General features: G+C 44.6%; 1 protein-coding gene across 2 annotated transcripts in view; it reads right to left on the reverse strand.

Annotated features, from left to right (window-relative positions):
- Positions 1-210: 210 nt before the first annotated feature.
- The window catches only part of CHCHD3 (coiled-coil-helix-coiled-coil-helix domain containing 3), a 256,325-nt gene continuing 235,914 nt past the window's right edge, over positions 211-20,621 (reverse strand). For both annotated transcript variants that reach the window (XM_081101975.1, XM_081101974.1), the window contains 2 exons: positions 12,669-12,804; positions 211-918 (listed from right to left, as the gene is read on the reverse strand). In XM_081101975.1, the coding sequence (XP_080958101.1) occupies positions 895-918; positions 12,669-12,804 (160 nt within the window). In that variant the 3' untranslated portion in view covers positions 211-894. The remainder of the gene's footprint in view (positions 919-12,668; positions 12,805-20,621) is intronic.

Below are 20,621 nucleotides of genomic sequence, written 5' to 3' on the forward strand. Positions count from 1 at the left end.
CCTACCTACCTACCTACCTACCTACCCACCCACCTGCCCACATGCCTACCACGAGGCAAGTCCATAGGAGCGCTTGCGTGGCTGAGGCTCTGCAGCTTTTGGGAGAAGGGTATAGCACACATGGAAAATAGTAACACTATAAATCAACTCCGTTCCCATAGCTTAACCATCCGACCCCTGGAAAGAAGCACACGAGGCCCAGGCTGCAAGTCTTCGTCAGAAAATAAATTTATTATTGATAGTGAGTGAAGTCAGGTGTCACTATTCACGATAGAGAAGCAGTTGTATAAGCCAAGGTTGCCTTTATGTTGATAAAAAATGCCTTATTTCACGTGTAATCATAAACATTATTCCAGTAAAAGAGGGACATTTTCTCTCCTTTTTGTCTTCTTTACATGATCGTCATAAGTTAAAATGAAACAGCTCTTATAGTCAAGGGAGAAAGGAAGCAGAAGCCCAACATGCAGTCTGGATACTACGCCAGCACCGAGGGCCTGGGTGGAGGCATCCTGCCCTCTCCTCCCCCTCCCATCTCCTCATCCCTGGTCCCACCCGCACGCTTTGCCGGAGTGGAGGTTCACCAAGTGATGGAGCTTGGTCAGAAGAGAAAGTTGGACAGAAAGTACGAAAGGCAGAAAGGGCTGCCCACGCGTTGTCATCACAGCCGGCGGTACCAACGCGGCGTGTCCTTTGCGGCTGGCCCCTGGTCTCGCGAGGCCTCGGCTTTCCGTTCTTGTTGAATAAATAACTGTGATGCGCTTCTGTTCACTCTGCTCCCAGTGCGTCTCTTCATTGGCTTTTCTCTAAACAGGTTACTTTCTTACAAGGAAAAAATATGTCCCGCCACCTCTGGAATCAATGTTGACGGAGTTTTGCTGGTTCTGAAAGTGGCTTTTATCCTCCTTTCTCAATCATGCTCTGCAAGAGAAAGAGAAAGTGTAAGTTTTACCCCCAGAAGGAGGGACCAGAAAACGGCAGCAAGGACTTAGTATCATTTGTACTGTTTTCCAAAGATCGACTTCAAAAACACACAAAGCAAAACATACACCTTCTGGTCTCAAAAGATCACTGCCTTTATTATTATTTTTTTAATATATTTTATTGATTTTAGAGAGGAAGGGAGAGGGAGAGAAAGATAGAAACATCAATGAGGAGAGAGAATCACTGACTGGCTGCCTCCTGCACGCCCCACACTGGGGATCAAGCTGCAACCTGGGCATGTGTTCTGACTGGAAATCGAACCGTGACCTCCTGGTTCATAGGTCGATGCTCAATCACTGAGCCATGCCGGCCGGGCAGTGTGTTATTTTTTGATACTATTATAAATGTGACCAATCTCCCCCCCCCCCCCGAATATTCATTGTTAATATGTAGAAAACATTACTGATTTTTGTGTGTTAATTTTGTATCCTGCATCTTCACTGAATTTAGCTTTAATATGTTTTTATGACTCTTTAGAATTTTCTGTATATAAATCCTAGCCAGGAAGAATTCTTAATCATCAGATTAAAACTCTATAACCAGATGCAGCCAGGTATACAGCCTCTAGTCTTAAGAACCTTAAAAAAAGGCAAGAGTGATCTTTTTCCTTTTAGTTTTGAAATTACTCAGCAAGAAGAAGTTAGGTCAGGCCCAAGGTTGCCGCTAGTCTGTTCGTGCCTTCTTCCCGCATCTCTTCTATCCAGCCCTTCACAAAGCTCCTACCAGGTACCCACTGCGCTGACGTAGGTGCTATGGGACCAATATCCACGCTCATGGAAAATTAAGGTGTGACACAGAGTAATTACTGGGTTTTTAAACATATTTGCTAAAATGTGCTAAAATTATTTCACTGAATAATACACACACACAGTATAAAATTCAAGAACAAAAGAATATGCAATCAAACGCAATTTTTCCTTCCTGTTTCCTAGTTTCCTGTGTATGCTTCCAGGACAGTGGTTCTGCCAAGGAGAGGCCAGCTCTGTAGCTGCGCAATCAGAAGAGGCAACTCAATGATCCTGCAGGACGGACAGAATAGAGAGCTAAGGAAGAGGCGTAGGGCTGGGACAGGCCGGGCTGGGAGGCAGTGCAGACTCAGATGGGAACAAGCCCGTATGTACGGAGGCCGGAGGAAAGAGACAGGCCTGGCTAGAGGAAAGGGTGGGTGCTCAGGATATACCAGAGAAGTAAGAGGGGCCCAGAGTGAAGGCTATCCTGACACCCTGAGCATAATGAAGCCAACAGAGGAGAGTCTGGAGGAAGAAAGACCAGGGAGGAGGCAGATTAGGAACCAAGCAAGGGTGGGGATGAGAGAGAGAGCCACAAAAACATGGGAACAAAAAGAGATGGTGAGACCTAAGCTGTGGTGGATCCTCAGTGACAGGGAGGTTGGATCCTCAGAGAAACCGGGAAATCAGTGAGAGGAGACACACTGGAAATGAGGAAGATGACTTAAGTTTGGGGCTTGTGAGTCTGGAATGACCTCATGGAAATGTCTAGAACAGTGGTTGGCAAGCTGAGGCTCACGAGCCACATGTGGCTCTTTGGCCTCTTGAGTGTGGCCACGAAGTTTCAATCGCACTGTATGTGCACGCCCGCACGTGGTATTTTGTGGAAGAGCCACACTGAAGGAGCCGCAGTTTGCTGACCACTGGTCTAGAACAGCGGTTCTCAACCTGTGGGTCGCGACCCCTTTGGGGCTCGAACGACCCTTTCACAGGGGTTGCCTAAGACCATCGGAAAACACATATATAATTACATACTGTTTTTGTGATTAATCACTATGCTTTAATTATGTTCAATTTGTAACAATGAAATTGGGGGTCACCACAACATGAGGAACTGTATTAAAGGGTCGCAACATTAGGAAGGTTGAGAACCACTGGTCTAGAAGGAAGTGCAGTCTTGGGAAAAGAGGTCAAAGGTCTTTAGAGATGAAGATTTAAGGTCAAGAAAAAAAGACTGAAATAAAGGGGCAGAACAGAAAGAGTAGAAGGACAAATAAGTGTGGGGGTCACAAAAGTACTGGATGGCTCACCTTGAATCTCAATGATCATAGGTTTCTAAGAAGTCCATGCCCACGGGGTACAAAAGAAAAATAGATATAAAAGCAGGCAAGCTAGTGTGGAGAGAACTCACATAGGAATGGTCAGGAAAGGCAATGAGGGGAAAAAAGGAGACATATGTAATACTTTCAACAATAAAGAATTAAAAAAAAAAAGACAATGACATGGTCAAGAAGGAAGTAAATCAGAAAAGCTAGCTGCATCTAGAGAAAACAGGAAGGACTAAGCAAACCGGGCCAAATGCTGCTCAGCAGAGGTCAGTGCTGTGGAACCACACCTGACTGCGAGGCTCCTCTCGAGCCCACCATTCAGAGAAGCTCTGTGCTTGTTGGGAAAATTAAAAACTGAGCACCTAGCATGAAGAATCAGATCAGGCGATGCCACACATCATAGCATCTCATTTATCCTCATCCTCCCCCTCCCCAGCTCCCACCCCTCCCCTCTGTGGCTTGATCCATGTGCAACTTTCTCCAACTACATGGACTGGAAACTATAAATTCTAGATACATAGACACCCTTGCCACAACATTATTTATTAATACAAAACGGAAGTCAGTATAAAGCCGATCTATACTGAGCCCATCTACGGGTATTGAGTTATTAACGGAAACAATTACTCTATGAGTGAAGCCATTTTACATTTTGGGGTTATACACTCACTGCTTTCTTCATCTTGCCAATGGGAACTTTACGCTGTTGTCTGCCTGGTCAAGATTACATGGCTGTGCCTTGCTCTACCGTTTAGATCTTATGGTTATAGCGACAACCATATGATAATCAACAAGAGAAAAATTCTGATTTGTCCTAAATTAAATCACAGCAGCTGGGAGAGAAACACAGTGTGTTCACCAGCTCACAGCTGTGGGCAGCTAACCGTGGACTGCTCACATTCCTGTGCAGGGTGGAGCTGTGAACTGACTTCTGTTGCGACCACCAGTCACCCCATCCTGCATGTGCGTGAACTTCTGGACTGTGGCCCACAACCAACCAAAAGTAGTAAGTATCTCCTCTTACGGACACTGCACTGTTCCACTTCATCTCTTCCCGTCTGCCTTATCGGTAGTCAATGTAAATTGTCTCAAAACAAATCACACCTTTCTTCTGCAAGACACCACGCGATTATAAAAGAGCTCACAGACTTCAGGACGGCGGACGTGCTGTCTTCTCCATCCAGCCTGCTGCTAATGGTGCAGTAGGCCGCGGACCCAGGATCCGGTCATCTTCTGGCTAGCATCTGGCTCAGTAACCCTTTCCTTTAATAAAGCCTTGGCCATGAAAGCTTTTTTATTTAACAAATGTACTCCCTTTCAACTGTTGCAAAATAATCAGCAGTGGCCCCAATGTAATTAAAGCAACAGTTAGTGTTATTCTAGAATCTGGGGGTCTTTTTACTGTTCTTCTCCCTGCAGCCTTAACCAAACACAGAGGGCAATTTTTCAGCCACCTCAGGTGGTGGTAAGAACGTCAGACTCTCCTTTAAAGGGAAGGTGAGCCCAGCTGGTGTGGAGGTCGATGGGCCAGTCTGACATAAGGCACCAGAAGAACACTCTGAACAAATAGGAGACACAGAAAGTATCCACAGTCACAAAATGCCATGACACATGCTTTACAGTCCGGTTGGTTTATGGGTGATTCTTTGAAGACACGAGGGGGCAAACCTGTGTCTTCCAGGACTGGTCTACACACACGTTATATTGTCAAACTGCCTTCAGTTGCCACCAAGGGGGGCAGAGGTGGTACCAAACGCCTCCCTTCCGTCACAGACATTAACAAATGCAAGGTCAAGTAGAATTTCTAAAAAAGATGAATAGGTAAAACACCCTGAGTGGTTACTGTATCACCCTCTGCAGTGAAACCTGCGAACACCCAGACCCGGGGGCCTCTGGGTGAGAGGGTCCCCAGCCTGGAAGGGTCTGTCACGTGGTGGCCACCTTTATAGGTCCTCCTGTAGTCGCTGTATGGGTCCTGTAAGCAGCTGCTGTTGGGCTGAGTTTCAACACCACATAGATTTACCACCGCATAAATTAACATAGGAAATTCCGGAAGAATGGGGAGAATATCTGCAAATTATAAAAAATCACTTCCTTCATTTAAGGAATGGTTAAGACTTAATCTTAACGTACAGAAAGAAATTCCTTGCATTTGTTCATCATTCTCGTTTGGGACCTGCATAAACCCCTTTACAGATAACTGGAGAAACTTCCAAAGGAGGCCCGGGTTCACATCAATGCTGCTCCTTTCCTTCTGCCTCCTGCTGCCCAGGAAGGGACACGGCAGCTCCCACGGTCAGACAGAGCAGGGCCGGGAGACCAGAGACTGTGTGCCAATTCCACTTACTAAAACGATCTTAACTGTGTTCCTCAAATAGTTCTGTCACACAGTAATCTTGTCAACTGGTTCCCGAATTACAGTGGCATGTTGGCTATTGGCTGAAGCTATATAGTTAGGAGGCACTGTGGCCACCCTGGATTGCTAAACAATCGTCACAAAGAGAATAAAAATAGTTTTCTTTTTCTATAAAGGATACCATTCAGTCTCTGGCTGAGCTTCCCCAGTGTCTCGCCAAGACTTCAAAAGCCCTAATAAAGCTGGGTAGGGAAGCAGGAAGGCTTCCAGGGAAAGGGTCATGGGGAACCCAAAAGGGGAACATGTCCTGGGTGCACCCGAGTTTTACTAAGGAGGGACGGGAGAGTGGGGGGTGGATGAGAATGGAGCAAGTGGCAAAGAGAGAATGAGACGATTGTGAGATTGAAGCAAAAGTGATCGATAAATTCAATTTAGGAGAAGCACAAAGCGAGCTTTGCGGGCGCGCCAGGTACTCTTCCTGACCACCTGAAGATCTGATTAGCTAACTCATTTTGTTTTCAATATCGGGCTGATTCCCCCCCAGCAAGGGCTGTTCTTTCTCCCTGCTTCGGAGGAAACACAACTTAACTTTTTTATGCCTGGATCTTGTTCCACATCTTCTATGATAATGCTCTGCGTAATATTCAAATTCAGTGACAAGCAATGAACTGTTTATGCAGTTGGCTGCCACAACAGACACATTAACTGCAGTCCTGACCTGAAGGGTAAGCACTACAAAAGAAATGCCTATTAAGAGAGATCGAAGTCTATTACCATGGTAGCATTTCTTCTATTAAACCCCGATTTTAAAAAAGGAAAGGTCATAAAGCAACTATTACTCTCAGAAAGTGGTTTAGAAAAGGATTCCTATGATGGAAGGGGCTGGGCTAACAATTTGGTTTGGAATTTAGTTTGCTTTGATGTGGCTCCAAATTCAAAGGGCGGTGACCTTGAAGGACATGACATCTGTGTGGACTATCCCTGTGTCACCCTGAGCACGGGCAGCCCGGCTGGACGACTGGTGGATGCCAGCAGGTGGTGCAGATAAAGAAGCCCTCAAACACAATAAAAACCTGCTCCTGCAGGTCTTCCCGAAAGTCAACCTCCGGCTTTATCTCTGCTCCCTGACGGTGGGCGCCTGTGGCATCTGAAGCAAGTGCACAGGACGGGTCCTGGGCTCAGAGGATGAGTAGGGTGACTAAAGCAGCAGAGCCAAGCGAGGGTCCAGTCAGCATGTGGGCTGGTCAGGGCGCTGGGTTACCATGGCTGGGAGCCTCTTTCCTCCCTCCTGCCCATAAAACTGGGCGTGGCTCCTCAGCCAGGGCACCACAGTTTCAATGGTCAGGGGAGGAGAGAGGAGAACTTTTTCAGGGGCTCCCGCCTTCTGTCCAAGACATCTTCTGATTTGTTCCTAGGCCGAACCAGGAACTCCTCCCTAGGATCCATCTGATCAGACCTCTGCTTAGATCAGGTCAGCAGCGACAGGCAGGGGCAGCTCCTCACCTCCCGAAAGAGAGAGAACAAGGACTGGGCAGGGCCTCGAAAAGGCTGTCTCCAGGGCAGTGCAGGCCAGTGAGCTCCAGCGCTCTGTGGACAGTCACCTGGGGAACCTGTTCAAAGTTCCAACGTCCACGATCAGAATCAGAATCTCCAGGGACGGGGCCAGGCATGCGCGTTTTAAATGAACTCCCCAGGTGACTGTGATGCTCACCAGCACGTGAGACCCGATACTGCAGGGCAGAGCGCACTGGTCTGGCGACAGGAGTGAGCTATTCTGGTCTGCACTCCGCCCCAGGTACACAGCACTGGGACTCCGGGCGCTGAGTTTCCAAGTGAAAAGACGCGATCAGGTTACACGATCTGAGGTCTGTCTAGTTCCACCAGCCTATCGTCTATCAAATCATTTGCATTTATAGTTGGTCTGAAAATGATGATAAAGTGCAGCCTGCTCTGGCACCACACCAGGCTTTTCTTTCAAGAATTCTGATTTCTAAAGCGATAACGACCACTGTTTTCAAGCCCTCTTCAGACTCAAATAATGGGGCAGTATTTGAGCCCTGGTCTAACACAATCCAAGTTAGAGAGAGAGAAACGACACTGTCTTTAAGAAAGCTGGCACGTTCTGCCGCAGGAACCTCCTCCACGCGCACCGAGCCTAAGGCTTCCGAACTGGAGGCTAACCCGGGACGGGAGGCGCTAGCCTTTGATGAAGTAACTTCATGTTCCGATCTCACTTATCAGGGTGTTGACCCCATGTTCCCACTACAGCTGGACGAGGGATCGGTGGGAAGTAGACACACCCGGGAGGGGCTTCCTTCTTCAGCCAGCTGTTTGCCTGCCTACGGCCCACTTGTTGAATTCAACCTCTGCCATGGTTCATCGAGTCCTGCCTGGCTCCATCACCTGCCTCCGGGCTCCACCTGCCTCTGTCCTCTGGGCATCTCCTGGGTCTGGCCCTTGCATCTTGTCCTGGACTTTCTTTGGCTCTTCTGCTCTGACCTCACAATCCCTCACCACCCGTGGCACACAGGGTGAAAGCCATTGCAGTCCAGAGGGGCCTAGGGTGGCTCAGGTACTCCGCCTGCATTTCTGAATGCACTTGATTAGCCGGAAGCCTACACTCTGCCAGGCAGCGCAGAGATTCCTATTTTTCACTTCACTGGCTTAGGAGAGACTTGGAAACTGTTTTCAGCTCCTCCCAAGTTCATTCTGCCACCTTGCTTCCCTGGGGCTGACAGGCGTACAACTTCCCAGGAAAGGGTGCAGCTGTGGGAGGCCAGACGACAGGCAGACCGGTGGGAAATGCAGCTGTGCTTCTAGAGTGACAGCTTCTGGCTGACAGCAGGATCGAACAGGCTGGAGGCCGCCACAGCAGGGGTGCTGCTGGTACCCACGAGCCACATCTCCTCACATCAAAGTGCTCACCAACAGGTGTGCCTGTGCGCACTGCCGCCTGCTCTCACAGGTGGACGGAGAATCGTCCTAGGTAACAGAGGAAGGCCCTCGCGCATCACCTAGTTCAGCCCTTAATTTCCCACGGAAGCAACTGAAGCCCGGGTCGCCATGACCAGGCTGGTGTTGGCTACAGCACTTCCCACAAACTACCCTCCAGTGAACCAGAGACTGCTCCCAGGAGTCCAGCCGGCTCTGTAGGTTTCTGTCAGTATCAGCAGGGCTGAGACAGAGCCGGAATGCTTAGAATCACTACCATCCCCACCTCCAGGAGCTGGATTCAGCAAGCAAATTGAGGGACAGTGAGTGGGGTGTCCCACGGAGCACAGGAATGCAGATCTTCTGAGAGCAAGCCCTTTCCACACACACCCTTTTTATAAATAGCACCTGGGCACATTTGGGCGACTAGTGGGCAATTACTATCGGCTTCCCACCTCCCCCTCCCTTCCAGTCTCCTGTAAGGTAGGTGAATGAAGATTAAATGGGAATTGGGTTTTAACGGTAAAGAACAGGTAGTTCAATCTTGGGGAGTTTTTACAAGCTATGGGGCTAAGCAGATATGAGAAATAAAAGACACAGAAGTCTACCAATTGACATCCCCCTACATTTTTAAATGTTGTATCTCCATCTAGCTGGCCAGTAGCTTTTAAGTCTTTGATATAATAATTATAGCAATTTAATATCTCTTTACCTCCGTGAAGACACATACTTATTATATTGGAAGTAACAGTCTAAATGTCTCCTGTCAAGCCATGAGGAACTGTTCAAGAACAGCTGAAAAAAGACTGATGTGAATCTGTGGATGACTAAGACAGGAGAAAAGTAAGGCTGAGGAATATCCGGAAATCTTCCTATCATTAAAGTCTATTAGCCTCAGAACAATGCCCCAAGGACACCAGTGAAAGCCCCACCTTATGAGTCATTTAAAAGTGGAGTGGACTTGGCTGTTGGAATTATTCCAAGGGGAAAACTCATGCGCTACACCGGAAATGGGCAGGGCAACCTAATGGGCTGTTGTCATGGTCAGTGCTTTCTATGCTGGTGTGTCTAGCTTGCTCTTTGGATGTAACAAGGAAACATAAGAAGGGGTGGGGCCCAGGCAGGAACTGCAGTAGATGACCAGGACCAGATGTCCGGTCAGAGACTCTTCTAACAACGGGAGTGCTGGGGACAGCACTCAGACTAACTTGACAAGGAGAAAAAGGAAAGGTGGTATCAGAGGAAGAGTGCACACGAAGTGCCGATATAACTCCCTGTGGCCATTCTGGCGAGGACTTAACATGGGGCCGTGAGGAACTACCCCTGTGCTTGCCCCTCTGCAATTCCACTCCCCATTGGTTACCCTCAGCCTCTAGAACAAACTACTTAATTTGATCTTCACGGTGTTTCCCTTCAAGTCATGATTATTGTACGCAGTTTCCCTCATTGCCTTGTATCTGCATTGGTGGATGATGGATGCACCTTCATGCACCCAACTCAAAAATCAAACACTATTTTTAAATTTTTTGTTTTGATGGCAAGGTATATTTTGGTTTAGATGTTAAATTTAACATGATGACTTCCCTGGGTTTCAATTCTCTCAACTGTAAAATGAAGAGAACAAAATCATCTCTCTTTACATCTCAGGTTGTCATCAAAAACAAGCAGGAGGCCTTGGCTGGGTGGCTCGGTTGGTTAGCACATCATCCCATGCACCGAAAGGTTTGATTCCCGGTCAGGGCACATGCCTGGGTGGGGTCTCGTTCGGGAGGAAACTGATCGATGTTTCTCTCGTACCTCCCTCTTCCTCTCTCTCTGAAATCAGTAAAACATATCTTCGGGTAAGGATAAACAAACACCAAAAAAACAAGTAAAAGAATGGATGTGAAATCACCTTGAAATCTAAAGTACTATAGAAAGAAATACAAGGTATTAATGTTTCTTGGTTCTTGCCCATTTCAGTGTTGCCCATTTTAGGATAAAAGCGTTTTGTGGACATACATATTTTTAATATTACCAGTGTTATACTCCCTAATACCCGAAAGTAAGAATGGTCAAAACAATAGGTGCTGGAAAGATGTTTGCTGAAAACAGTGTTAAATCGTATTGTAGGTTTGGTAGGGGAACAGTAGGGTCTCAGAATCGCTACTAATAATCTGATGCTTTTGTCTAATCCATTCAGTTGATTTCAGCATGAAATATACAACTGAGGAGAAAAGGAAACAATAAGATTTATGAATACTGTATATAAATGTAATCCTCACAGCAACACTGGAGATAACATCGCCCCAATTCACATACGAGAAAAATCAAGGCCCAAGGTCAGAGAGCTAGTAAGACACACAGCTTGGATATAAACTCGGATCTGCACACTTGAACTCTCAATTGTCCCACGTGGCCTATCTGATTGTGTCGCAAGTTAACTTTGTTTTATTCTATAGATGTGTGTCATCAATCTCATGGGGCTATGTGAGGATGATTCAACACACCAGACAGGCAGGATGGAGTCAATACCCCAGACGCCTTTGCAGCTGCCACTAGTGATGCTACAGGTCACGCAGGGGAGATGGGCACCTGCGTTAGACACCAGCCCCAAAACATCCACTTTATCACGGCCATTCCTAGCCCGGCTGTCACCTCCACCTCCATACAGCGCTGACACCAGGTCAGAAAAGCCCATGCGCCAACTTGCAGGTCCCATAGCTCCGCTGGTATTAATATTGAATGCCGGGCTTGTTAAGAGCCTATCAGAAGCTGCTTTTGCAAATACAATGTATAACAACATCATCAACATTATTTCTACTGAAGACCTTTAAAGAAAAAAATCCTGGGCGTACTATTAAGAGCTATACAAGTGTCACTACGAGCAAGAAATAGAAAAAAGCCTCAAGCCATCAGGCTTTCAAAGACAACATAGGCTTTTAATACATCTTGGTAAGAGTAGTCCTCCCTTATCTGCAATATGTTCCAGTACTTCCAGTGGATGCACAGACCACAGATATACTATAGTTTCTTCCTATACACACATACATACCTATGACATTTAATTTATAAATTAGACACAGTGAGTAACAACAACTAATAAAATTAAACAATTATAGCAATTTACTGTAATAAAAGGTATGTGAATGCAGTCTCCCTATCTCTCTCTCTCAAAACATCTTATTGTACTGTATGTACAGTGTGAATGCACTGGACAAAGGGATGATTCCCATCTCAGGAAGAATGGAGTGGGATGGCCCAAAGTTTCATCACACTACTCAGAACAGTGCAATTTAAAACTTAAGAATCGTCGTTCACTTCTGGAATTTTGCACGTAATATTTTCAGATCGCGGCTGACCGCGGGTGGCTGAAACTGTGGCAAGTGAAACCGTGGCTAAGGAGGACCACTAGCATTGCCATTATTGCCCAGCTATGCAGGTAATACCAATCCTCCCATCAGAAGGAATGTTAGAAATTTATGCTAAGTGGTATTATTATAACTACAGCAAATCAGACTGCAGAAAGGCATGCTGTGTAGCTCAAGCACCAGATTTAGTTGGGCTAGAAGGTCAACTCCGGGGAGTTTAGCAGCAGAAAGAATCAAGGTTTCCAACAATTTCTGTCTCAGAACAGCCTACATGCAACTGTTAAATCAGTTAAATGATAGGCAATTATGTGACCGGCCAGAATTGATAATTGGCTTCAGAGTTCATCATGAGCTTTCTAAAGTACATAAATGAGAGAAAACACATGTCCTCTGAACATCACTTTATTCTGATAATGAAGGGTCCAGAGAAGAATACAGCTCTGGTATAAAAAGTGATGGAAATATTTCCTAAATCCTGCTCCTGGCCTCACTTTCCCTGGCCAAGTGAGTAGACTCTACCAACTGGTAGAAGATTGAATGGTAAGTTTTCGTTTTTGTTTTAGTTTTTTGTTTGTTTGTTTTAAACCAGGCTCTCCACATGACTACTTGCTGCTTATAGATCCAAAGCTGCTGGCCCCTAAATTTGTATCATTCCTCACTGCTGGCTTTGAGTATTGGCCCAGAAATAGGGAGCAATGACCTTGAAGACACAATTATTATAGAGGACAAAAGTTCAGAACGACTGGGAAAAGTATTATTGTAGTAAGAATCTTTTTTTTTCCTTCTGAAAGTAAGGAGTTGAGCACAAGGCTCTTCTTACAACCATCTGGATGGAAGTTGATTACAGTCTAACCGACTTGTCACAGCAACTCTTGATGATGACGCCTAGTTTGGTTTATAAAGCTTTTTCACACACATTAGCCCGTGACACCCTTACCACTGTCCCATGACACTGGGCACGCTTCCACTGGTGCCGGAGCGGCTGCACACCCACCTGTTTGGCCTGATTGACACAGCGCATGTACTGGCTGGCCAGCGCAGAGCAGCGGAGGGTCTGCTGGGTGTTCTGGCGGTAGCACTGGAGAATCTTGGCCTGCAGGTCCGCACAGACCGGGTGAACCTCATACCGCCTGCAAACAAAAACAGGGATCGCTGAGGCAGATGGTCTTCAGTCAGAGTAAAGGTCGAGGCCAAAGAATGTATAAGACATAAAATAAGATAAATGTTTCAAATGTAGAAAACAAAGTTCAAGAGAAATCATTTTCTTCAACCTTGAAGATACACAGGTAAACAATTTCTCTGAAATTAGTTCCATTAGCTGACACAACCACAAGCCTCTCTGGACACTAAAACCTTCCGCCAGACCGAAGCCCGGACCAGGCAAATGGCGCACGCACTCTTGGGCCCAGCCAGCCAGACCAGAAGCCCGGGAGCGTACCTTCTCTCTTCCACCCCAACACCCACCGCGTCACAAAGTTCGACCCCCTACATTCTGGTTTCTGTCCCCATACACACTGTCCTCACACTTCTATCCTGGATTCTGTGACCTCCCAACTGCACTCTCTGGCTCTCAGCTTTCACCTCCAGCTCCTGCCTTCCAGAAGGTTCTAATACATAAATCTGAGACAGCCTCTCTCCCTCCAGCTTTCTAAATAAAATGCAGGGTCAACCGGCAAGTCTTCATTGGGTTCCTGCCGACTCTTTAGCCTTCATTCCCCACGTGCTGCAGCCTGACCAAACCATTTCTGGGTTTGGTTCTCACGTGTCCCTTCAAATCTTAGCTCCTGCGGTTCTTGATTTCGGGAACGCTCTGCACCCAAACTCCCATCCATACGTGTGGAAAATACCTACGCGTCTGTTAAGTGTAACTGTCTCTGTACAGCTTTCACTCCCTCTCCCATCATGGTCGAGTCTACCCCTCTCTGTGGTGACCCCCGCTGACCTTGTATTACCGTCATTCAGTCCTTCACCGGGCACTTACTGCTGACTATAGTCTATGCACTATGCCACCTGCTAGCCTACATTTACTAGGATGTACATCCCGAGGAGAACTGTCTTATTTTCTTTGTGACCTCAGCTACTGAAAAGGATACCTCTTAGAGAAGTCATGCAATTAGTTGTTGAGAATACAAATGGGTGGAGAGAAAAAATAATTTTTAATTCCTGGGCTCACATTTTACTAATTATATATACTTACAAATCTCAAATTTTAGTTAGATTGCTTTCAGTGAATATGCAGTACCTAGCTTAAGTGCTTCCAAAAAAGTTTATCATATAGACTTGAGAAATGATAACTAAATAAATCAAATTAATTATACAAACCAAAATGAAATAGTCTTAAGATGGTAGAGGAACTTTGATTATAAGAACTAAACACACAGAAAACACATACTATTAACACTTTCAATCTAGGAATTCATATATTTTTTTCAAATTAGTTTTACTTAATACAAAAGGCTTCCAGTCTCTCATACCAGTTCTTTTTTTGAAATTTAAATTTTGTCATTGCCATAGTAATCTTGAAATAGCATTATTTTAAATTTAATGGATTCTAAAAAACCCCTAGAGAACAAAGGAGGTCTATATCCCATCAATAAGGAAACCCCTGGGTGACGATTTGTCTCCTCATTACTTTTATCCAACACACTAAGCCAATATATATTTTGCTACAATAGAAAACTGAAATGCAAACCACGTTACTGGTCCCCGAGGGAATTTACTTCTTACTAGCCTCTAAGGAAAGTAGACACACAGGGGAAAAATAATCCCACAAATTTTACATAGCTTTGCTTTTACTTTTTTATTCATTCCCTCACTGCTCTGCCAAATATCTAGGAACAGAACTGAAATCCAATCCCAGGAGTTTCAATTCTCTTTAAGATTTCAAAGTTCAGATGTCTGTGGATTTTTCTGGACATGGATTTCCTTAATCCCCTGCCGTGAGCATCAGCATCTAAAAGGAGTCAGCTGTGCTTCCAAGAGCGGAGGCCCAGACTTCCGCAAGACGCACATCTGGGGAAGGGCTGAGTGAAATATGACTTCGAAGAGGTCAGCCCAACCTCGCACACACACGACTAATGCCCATATTAGTTCCCAGGAAAGCAGGAGTATAAACACATTTATACTCCGAGTGTTGAGGAACATCCTCTGCCCAACATATCTTAGCTTTAAAAGGGGAATGGGGAGAGTGAGAACAACTCTGACCAGATATATAGCCCTTCCCTGTTACCTAGAAGAAAAAACTGTGAAGAATGAGCTTCCATACTCTGCACATTAGACAGAAGATGGGCTTTTTGCTTTTAAAAAGACAATTCACAGTGGGACTCATCTAATGCTATGAACTCCTTAGAAAGAGGTCATTTAAGTTGTATATGAGCATTTACCCTGCGTTGAGCTATTTATCATGCAAGTTAAAGTCCATGAGTTATTTATCTTTTGAAATGTGTCAAAACATACTTTTACCACAAATCAATGCTACTCACTCCCAGGGCCCTTGACTTCCTATCCAGTGGTCTGGAGCGTGAGCGAGCGTGCGCGCGCGTGTGTGTGTGTGTGTGTGTGCGCGCGCGCGTTAAGATATCTGAAAATTTTTTTGTATACTTTTCAACCTGTATTGGTGAGTAGATGGCAGAAAGGGGGGAAGGAGTGGAGGATCAACATAACTGCTCCCCAATTCCTGGAGGAGACTCTGGCACATTTTTCTTGGATTAATCTATAGGGCAAAGCTCTGCCTCGTATTGATCTGCAATGCTTGTTATGCTGCCCTAACGCAACATTTTCACTTTGGGAAAATGCTAAATGAGATTACGGTCTAACATTAGAAAGTCATAAAACACAAGCCATGGCACCTTCCATTCAGGAAAAGGATTTCAAAGACATTTCCAATACGCATTATGGTAAACCTCCATACAGTCTTTGTGTCAGCAATTGATTTTTATTGACGGCTTTCATTCCTGCTGATGGAAAAAGCCTCTATGAGGCAAAAATAACAAAAGGCAGACTTTCAAGATACCTAAGAAGATAAATTAAATCTATGCTGCAAGAAACATTTAAACAAATTAATTACTTTGCATGGAAATAAGATTTAGAAAGAAATAGTGAAGGACAAATGTTAAGAGAAAGATAAAATATAAATTTGAGAATTCAGAATAATAATAAAGAAGTGAGGGACAGAGTAGCTATCCCAAAACACATTTAGCAAAAAAAAAAAAAATAAAATAACAAAAAAAAAATGGTGAAGTATAATCAACATTTTAAAATATATATTCATCGAAAACAATGAAGAAAAATATCCACGTTTGAGACAGCATGGCAGGACCTGGAAAGTATTATGCTAAGCGAAATAAGCCAGTCAGAGAAAGGCAAGCATCACATGATCTCACTCGTATGTGGAATCTAATGCACAAAATAAACTGATGAACAAAACAGATCCAGAGACATAGAAGCATGGAATGGAACAAAATGACAGATCTCAGAGGAAGGGGAAGATATTAACCAAAGAACTTATATGTATATATGCACAACCCATTGACAGACACAATAGTGTGGTGAAGGCCTTGGGGGAGGGGGGAGGAGGGAGCAGAGAGGGGTTAATGGCAGAAAAAAAGGGGACATCTGTAATACTTTCAACAACAAAGATAAATTAAAACAAACAAACAAACAAATAAAAACATGAAAAAGTCCAGTTTAGTGGTTACTTGAAATTATTGAGACTTTGGATGGATCCTTTCACATGTGATTACAATACTATTTTGTTATAGTATTAATGTAATAAAATAATGCTAATACTAATATTCATTTAAAAGGCAGCTAAGACAATATAGCCAAGTATTTTTTTCATGATGCTGACAGGCCCACTGTAGAAACTTTGGAAAAAGAATAAAGATACACATCTAGGCTCTTTCTAATTTTTCAGTGCTTAAATAACATGGCGATAAATTATTACTATTGTTTCTGATGATTTTTGTGCAATAGCTTCCGGTAAGATGAATTAATTGGTCAAAGAGAAATGAAAACACTGTTGTAAAATGAAGCGGAGAGCTGCAGTGTTCAGAGCCCCTCGCCTTGAGCCTCTAACCACATTTATACCCCATACCTGTTTAGAGCTGTTGGTTTCGCGGCTGCCTCTCCTACTTGTATGTCTTTGAAACTTCTTCAATGTGGGTCTGAGCTCTATATTTCCAAGGAAACTACCTACCCATCTTTTTAGTTCGACCAGTATAAATGGCTATAACAAGGTAACGTCAGAGAAAGAAAAAATATGGAAACAGCTCTCCTCATACCATTCCCCACACAGAAGACCACAGAAGTCCTCTAATTAATGACAGTTAGCAGCCATAATTCCTAAAGCTCTTGGGCACACAAAAGTCATTCATTATAAGTGCATAAAAAAGGATCCTTCTCCTATATTTGGACCAGTAAGTACCCTGAGCTGGGGAAGGGGAGAGAGGGGACAAAGAGAAAGGAAGGGGAGGATAGATGGATGGATGGATGGATGGATATGAGAACAGCTGGCACTAAAAGGATAATTCTGATTTTCAACAGGTTGCAACAGACAATGCATCTTTCATGGGATCTGGTGGTCTCATAAAACGGTATCTACCACATTAAAAGCAGGCACACAACACTGCCATACTGAGTTAAATCTTGAGCTCTAATGCCTATGGCACAATGCAAGACCTCTAATTTTATTCTCTACTAAAGGTTTCATTCAATGTTAAGCCCAGTGGTCAGGATTTCTGCTTTTCTTTTACAACACAAACTAAAGCTACTGAGCACATTTCCAATATTTAAAAATATGTAATAACTTCCTCATTTCTCTTATCATTGCAATAAAGCCATTGTAAAATGCATTATAAGGGAAGTATTTCTCAAATGTATTCTATTAACATTTTTTCATTTAAAATTTTACCTTAAATTACAATATCCTAATATTATTTCTCAGAATAAAATGTAAAGTCTCTAACAATGCAGGATCTGAAAAATGACTTAATTTCAAGCTTCTCTGACATTCTTAACAACTGCTAACCATCTTTATTAATGATGTAGCTATTTGAGCTGTAATCAAATTTCTACAATTACACTTCAGAGGTCAACTATCTACAAAAGTTTTCTTTGTTTCAATTTGTCTCTATAGACATTTTGCTATAAAATCTTAAAAAATAAGAACATAAAACCAGAAGGCTTTTTAAAACATTTATTTTCTAAAATGATGAATGCTAGCTGTGAGGCTGTGTATCATCTCAACACAAAAACACCGGAGGGGCCTCTATTGTTATGAGGAGGGAACACTGGCTTTGGCTACACCTGGTCCAGCACTTAGTTCAATGAACCCATCAAGCTGATAGGAGATGGTTACTCACCATGAGTGTCATACCACTCAACCAGGAGATTCAACTTGAGTGTGGTGAAAAGAGAAACTCAGCTTCAGACAGAGTCTACAGAATTCTATTCCATAAACTCAAGGCCTCAAAGAGGACTATTTATAAAAATATTTGTAATACTAAACCACTGTGGACTCTGGGAAAAGATGTCAGAACCACAGCTCACTAATGTGGATGCAAAGGAGGCAGTGACCTCCAAGCAGGGAAAGCACTGCCAGTCTTCCTCCAGTGTTTAGGATCCCGAGAGTAAAAGTCATTCAACCAGGAAGATCAAAAGACAGGACTTCTGGTCACCCACCCAAATGAAACAACCAATGCAGGGCTGTACACACAAAGGGTACACTGCTCTTAGACCAAGAGGCCTCACGTACACCAGTATCTGAGCAAGAACACACTAGAAGACACGGTGAATAAAAACTTTCCAATTTTGCAACACATGTTTCTTCCTTATTCAGTAATATTGGCTACTGGGAAGTAATGGGGCAGTTAGGGCAAACTTATGAGAGGAGTGGGAATGTGGTAGCAGGTGACCAAATGGAGGCTGGTGGGGGTGGCTGGCACTGTCACTCTGCAATGGGGATCCCCAGTGCCTGGCTCCTTTTCCTGAGCAGGAGACCCTTCCTCTATTCCTCACAGAGAACCCTGCAGCACCTTGCCCACCTGCCCATACCCTGGGTGGGGTCCTGCTAAGTGGGCTCACCCTGCCTAGGTCTAAGGCCATCTTCTGCTGTATCTCCAGAGAACAAGGGCCCCGACTCTTGTTTTATAAATAATTTCTTAAAATCTGGTGACTTAGGCTAAACACAACTGAAATGTTAGTAAAAAATTTTTCCAGAAAATCTTTCCAAGTAATAATGTCTTTGACAAGAAATATTAATTCAGTTGAGAAGATATGTCTGAAGTCAGGCATCTGGCATGAGGCAGGAAAAAAAAAATCAATAAGTTGGCTGATTTCTATTTTCCACCATATCATGGTATTCTTGGCATATCTGGGCTATGTGCTACAAGGTTTATATCTCTAAAAAGTAAGATAGTCCGGCTGGTGTGGCTCAGTGGTTGAGTGTCAACCTATGAACCAGGAGGTCATGGTTTGATTCCCAGGCATGTGTGTGGGCTCATTCCCCATTAGGGGGTGTGCAGGAGGCAGCTGATCAATGATTCTCTCTCACCATTGATATTTCTATCCCTCTCCTTCTTCCCCCTTCCTCTCTGAAATCGATCAGCATCGTGTACAAAGCAGAAGTGAGATGACAGGAAAGTAGTAAATAAGAAAATGGGCAGGAAAGAAAGGGAGGCTGTGGGTTATGTCAGTTCAATATCCTTTACTGAGTGCCTATTATATGCCAGGCTGTGCATGTATGTGCGTACATGTGCATATATGGTCATGTGTGTGTGCATGTTTGTGTGCATGTGTAGGGCAGAGGGAGAGACAACCATCCACAAGAGCTGCTTCAATGGCATGTACCAGGCAGTGAGAAAAATATGAAACGGGGGGAATGAATCTGGATGCAGATGATTGGCAAAGGTCTCAGATGAGATGCAAAAATCGCAGTTGGGTCTTGAAGACTGGGGAGAACCTCAGCAGTTAGGGTGAGGTGGAAAGGCACTCCAGACAGAAAAGTGAAAGGAAGGCAGTGGAGGACAAGAGAAGAAAAGGCTGGAGTTAGAGGCAGTGCCATCACTAATAAAGATTCCTATGGAAATTTACATAGAGATCAGAAAGCCCAACCACATTCGACAAGGACATGTTCTACAAGTAGACGGAGGAATCCCCATCAGTGCAGCCGTAAGGAAGGCTGCGCTCACAATGAAGTGGGTGGTCCCTAGAAGCTGGGAATGACCCCGGCTGACCCCCAACAAAGACTCAGGGACGTCAGTCCTACGCCTGCAGGAGAAGGAACTAAACTCTGCCAACTATCTGCATGAACCTGGAAGCAAACTCTCCCCAGGCCTCCAGACAAGAACCCACGCTGGCTGCCCCCTTGATGCCAGCGTTGTGAGACCCTAAAAGCACAGCACCTGGTTGCAACTACCTGGACATGAGGCCTACAGAACCGTGAGATAGGCCATAAATGCCTTTGGTGTTAAGCCACTTAGCTCTAACCGGTTTGGCTCAGTGGATGGAGCGTTGGCCTGCGGACTCAAGGGTCCCGGGTTCGATTCTGGTCAAGGGCATGTACCTTGGTTGCGGGCACATCCCCAGTGGGGAGTGTGCAGGAGGCAGCTGATCGATGTTTCTCTCTCAACGATGTTTCTTACTCTCTATTCCTCTCCCTTCCTCTCTGCAAAAAATCAATAAAATATATTTTTTTAAAAAGTGTGTGCTCAGAAGTTGAGTACATAGGGAAGGTTGTGTGAAAAAAGGAGTTTTCAACAGATTTTTAAAGAAAGGCAAAAGGAGCAGAAAGCGGGCAGGGGGTGGGGGTGGGGGGTCCAATACACGTAGATGTGACGTGACTGAGGAGAAAGAATGGATCTATTGGTTAAAGCCAAAAGTCCACGTACAGAGTCTGAAACGTGAGGTTGGGAGTGCAGGAGGAGTGGAAGGAGACTGATTGGTGGAA

This window comes from Myotis nattereri (genome assembly GCF_964212035.1).
Source record: "Myotis nattereri genome assembly, chromosome: 11".
In the NCBI taxonomy this organism is placed as follows: Eukaryota; Metazoa; Chordata; class Mammalia; order Chiroptera; family Vespertilionidae; genus Myotis; species Myotis nattereri.